Source organism: Morone saxatilis, unplaced genomic scaffold, assembly GCF_004916995.1.
Source record: "Morone saxatilis isolate NCDOM2014 unplaced genomic scaffold, NCSU_SB_2.0 Contig5, whole genome shotgun sequence".
Taxonomy (NCBI): domain Eukaryota; kingdom Metazoa; phylum Chordata; class Actinopteri; family Moronidae; genus Morone; species Morone saxatilis.
Window position 1 is genome coordinate 1,255,152 of NW_023340095.1, and position 4,498 is coordinate 1,259,649.

General features: G+C 34.9%; 1 protein-coding gene across 1 annotated transcript; it reads right to left on the reverse strand.

Moving 5' to 3' along the window:
• Positions 1-2,112: 2,112 nt before the first annotated feature.
• LOC118339116 (olfactory receptor 10C1-like) lies at positions 2,113-3,069 on the reverse strand. The gene has a single exon (XM_035676650.1). It carries the CDS (start codon positions 3,067-3,069, stop codon positions 2,113-2,115), a length of 957 nt encoding a protein of 318 aa, XP_035532543.1.
• Between the last annotated feature and the right edge of the window lie 1,429 nt (positions 3,070-4,498).

The following is a 4,498-nucleotide window of genomic DNA, read 5'->3' on the forward strand; positions in this document are numbered from 1 at the left end:
ATCCAGTAGCATACAAAATACAGAACATACATTAAACATACATTAAACATACATTAAACTAAAATTAAGAACCTTAACCCTAAGAATAAAATAAAAAATAAAGTAAAAGATAAAAATATAAAATTATTATATATAGAGATATAAGATATTTTAGTGTCACCAACTCATCCAAATACGTCCAGGAACCAGCTCACATTGTCTTTGGGAGTGAAAAAATTCAAATATTCTGGACGTCAATATGTGAAGAAATAAAATGATGTGACCTCTGCCCCGTAAACTGCAGACTGCACTCTGTCAGATACATCGACAGTGAGTGTCTTCTTCCTGATAACATCATATATTATTACATGAAATCTGTATTTCTGATTGTTTACTGTGTAACAAGTTAAATAGACGAGTCATTAAGAAGTTTTAATTCCCACGTTGTCCTGAGATTGTCCTGAATTCAGGATTTACAGACTCTGAAGCCGCAGTGACTGCAGCTGAGCGCAGTGTACCAGATTCAGGAAACAGTTTCTCTTGATGTTTGTGTAGAAAGCGATAACGAAGACGAAGGTTGAGGAAGATTCTCTGATATCTGATGTTTTCACTTTAGAGAAGTTGGAGGAAGAATTCATGTTTTTATAAGAAAATGGGAGAAAAACACTGAATCCTATAAGAACCTGAAGTATAAAGATCAATGTGTCTGTTGATCTTTACTGAATAATTTAAATCAATATAAAGTCAAATAATAATAATAATTTAACTCCTGTTGCTTTTAACTTTTATTATTATTATTATTTTAATTTCGTTGGAGTTTTGAATTCAGTTCAGAATTCAGTTTCAACAGGAACATAATTTAACACTAACAGTTATATTTATTTATTTATTGATCCTACATTTAAAAGAAAAATAATATCAACAAAGTGAATGAATTAATTAAAGTTCTTCCTGTAAAACCAGATAACTTAATTTAACTAAACAAAGTGTTGAAACTGATTAAATTCATTAAGTAACTTTTACATTTACTTTAACATTTTAGGTTCAAAAAGATTATTGATTAAGCTGCTTTTACTCGTTATTTTACTTGATCAAGAATGTTTCAGCTTACAAAAATTTAAATCAGTTTCAACAATGTTTTGAGTTCAATTAACTTATCTGGTTTTACAGTGTTTGTATCAAACATTACTAATGATTCATCACTGCCTCCAAAATCTAAACATCATTTTATTCTGGTTTAAATGAAGATGATATATTAATAATCACATTAATATGGTAACAACTGAACTCAGCTGCTGAGTTTATTAATATTAAATTGCACTTTTTTCAGGGTTTTTTGTACGGAATCTTTACAGATACAAATACAGATATTTACATTTATATTGAATATATTTAACATTATTTTATAAAATGACTGCTGATTATTAAAGTCTCATAATGTAAAAGCAGATATGTAAATATTTATGTATTTAATGTACATTTATTGTATGAAAACAGTTCAACAGTTTTCATTAAACTTGAATGAGATTAATGGATTTTGTTTCATTTCAAACATTTACATTTAATAAATAGTAATGTTACAGGTTATAATTCTTATTAATACTGACATTTATATTAAAGATATTTGGTTTTAATTTGAAACATCAGCTTTAAAATCAAATCACAAATTTGAATCTTGGCAACATTTAAAAATAATTAGGTTTAAAATCAGTGAACATTTTATAGAACTGATTATAATGTTTTAATTAATATTATAAACACTGATTAATCTCTGATCGATCAATTATGACATAAAACAATACAAATCTGTACCAACATCAAACATCATGTGATAAATAATAATAATAATAATAATAATAATAATATAATTACATTCATTAAGTCACATTATTGATTATAAACATGAATATTTCTGTTTCTGGCACCACTGAGCTTCTGTAAACATAAACAACAGTAACAGGTTATTGATCTGTGATTAACGACTTATTGATTATGAGAAGCAAATTAAAAATCACATTAATCAATAATCGATCGTTCATTAACTAACAGACTGTAACCGGATGTGTTAAAGAATAAAGAGATTGATCCAATATCTGCTGCAATCGGACCTGATCAGCGGATCGATATCGGTGATCAGGCGGCTCTCTGGCAGCCCAGCACCCGCTTCACGTGTCTGTAGATCTCGTTCACCTTCAGTCCGTAGACCACCGGGTTCAGCACGGTCGGAACCACGACCATCAGGACGGAGGGGAGGATGGACGCGGCGGGTTCGCTGCGCGCCTGCAGGCGACGCTGCAGCAGTTCGAACGACGTGCTGAGCGAATAATTGAAGAAGACGAGCAGGTGAGGAAGACAGGTGTGCAGCGCTTTGCTGCTGAAGGACCGCGAGCTCCGCAGGCAGACGGACAGCACGCGACCGTACGAGAACAGCACGAAGGCGGCGGGAAAGAAGACGGTGAGCGCGGCGGTGATCAGGCCGTACACTTCGCTCAGCAGCGTCGCGCCGCCGCCGCAGCTCAGGCTGACGAAACTGTACACGTCGCAGTAGATCCTGCTGAGCCGCGAGCGGCAGAGCGGCAGGCGGCTGGCCAGCAGCACCGCACCGCCCACCATCGCGGCGGGAAGCAGCCAGCAGAGCAGCAGTAGCGCCGCTACAGCGGCAGGCGTCACCAGCGCGGCGTAGCGAAGCGGGCGGCAGATGGACAGGTAGCGGTCGAAGGCCATCGCCGACAGCAGCATGAAGCTGGACCCGCCCAGAGACATCAGCACGAAGGCCTGACCCAGACACCCGGACCGGGACACCTGCACGACCCCGTGACCCGACATCAGTTCGGACAGCAGTTTGGTGTAAACCGACGTGCTCGCGGCAGCAGAGTTCAGCAGAACCGCGGCGACGAAGGCGAACATCGGTCGGTGAAGCGTCCTCTGCGAACAGATGAGATAAACGACCAGAGAGTCGGCGGACAGCACGAACACGTACAGAGACAGAAAGAGCGCGAACCACAGCGACCTGTGCTCGGACAGCTGCGCGAGACCCTCCAGCGTCAGTGACGTCACAGCAGAGGTCACGTTAAAGCCCGCTGACGTCATAATGGACAACAAGCAGGTACAGTCAGATATAAACAAATAAACATAGAATCATATAAATATATTAACAAATAAACAAATAATCATATAAATATATAAACATATGAACATATGAATATGCAGTTATACAGGCAGAGGTCAGTCAGACTCTGAACACGTGAAGACGAAGACGAAGAGCGGCTGTTTCCTCTCTGCTGCTTTTATCAGTCTGACCTTCGTCCTCTGTGGAGCTCATTAACAACAACAACAACAACAACAACAACAACAAGAGAGGACAGAGTACTTCACTTATAACATTAATTAAAGCCTCATTAACTGTTTAACAGGAGCTTTAATTAACAGAAAATAAAGTTATAAAATATTCTGTAAAAACGTTTAATGAATCCAATAACATGAAATAATCATTTAATTTAAACAGTTTCAGTTTGATTTTATTATTTAAGCTGCAAAGATAGATATTTAGATATTTAAGATATTTATTCAGTAATCAGGTGTTAAATCCTTTAAATGATGCGATGGAGTGAAACATATTAAATATTTAATATTAAATATTAAATCTGACTCATCTGAACTAATAACTGAATAATCAGGTTGGTGTTTATGGTTTTATATTTTATATTTTAGTATAAAAACAGTAAATATCACATCAGTTTCAGCCCCTGTACTTATTATTATGTTCTACTATTGATTTGAATATTTTATTGATTACTTTAATACCATACACAGCTCGTACCTTTAGATCCTCGGGCAGAGGTCAGTTGTCTGTTCCAAAGGCTTTAACTTTAATGTTCTAAAGTATCTTTTATTTTCCTAAATATTTTTCTTGTTTTATCTGCTTGAAATGTTCTTTAAATTGATGATTTTATAACTTTATTTTATCTTTTATGAAGTGCTTTGTAACATTGTTTTTTAAAGCTCTCCATAAATAAAGATTATCATTATTATTATTAAATGTCTTTAAAGCGACGAGATTGCTGAGAGCTGCTTCCTGTTTAGATAGATAAAAGGACTTTATTAATCCCCAAAGAGAAATTGGTCGTCATAGTACCCAGGTACATTTAAATACAATAAAATACAACAATACAATAAAATACAACAATAGAATAAAATACAACAATACAATAAAATACTAAGGTAGAAAAGATAAAAAAGATTAATAGGAAGATAAGGTGAAAAGAGTTGTAGTTGCAAGATGGTGGTAATAGTACTGATGATATGATGGTAGTGTTATTGTTAATACCAGTATATCATAATAACAATATATAATGGTGTGCATACATACATACATACTGTAATATATATATATATATATATATATATATAATATGTACACATATATACACGAGATATGATATGATATATAGCATATGTATAATAGATACTTGACTATACAAGAAGATATACATACAATAGATAATATCTTATATATTGT

Bases quoted from the DNA above. Each gene is read 5' to 3' on its own strand.
- LOC118339116 (XM_035676650.1), bottom strand. From the start codon at position 3,069: ATGACGTCAGCGGGCTTTAACGTGACCTCTGCTGTGACGTCACTGACG.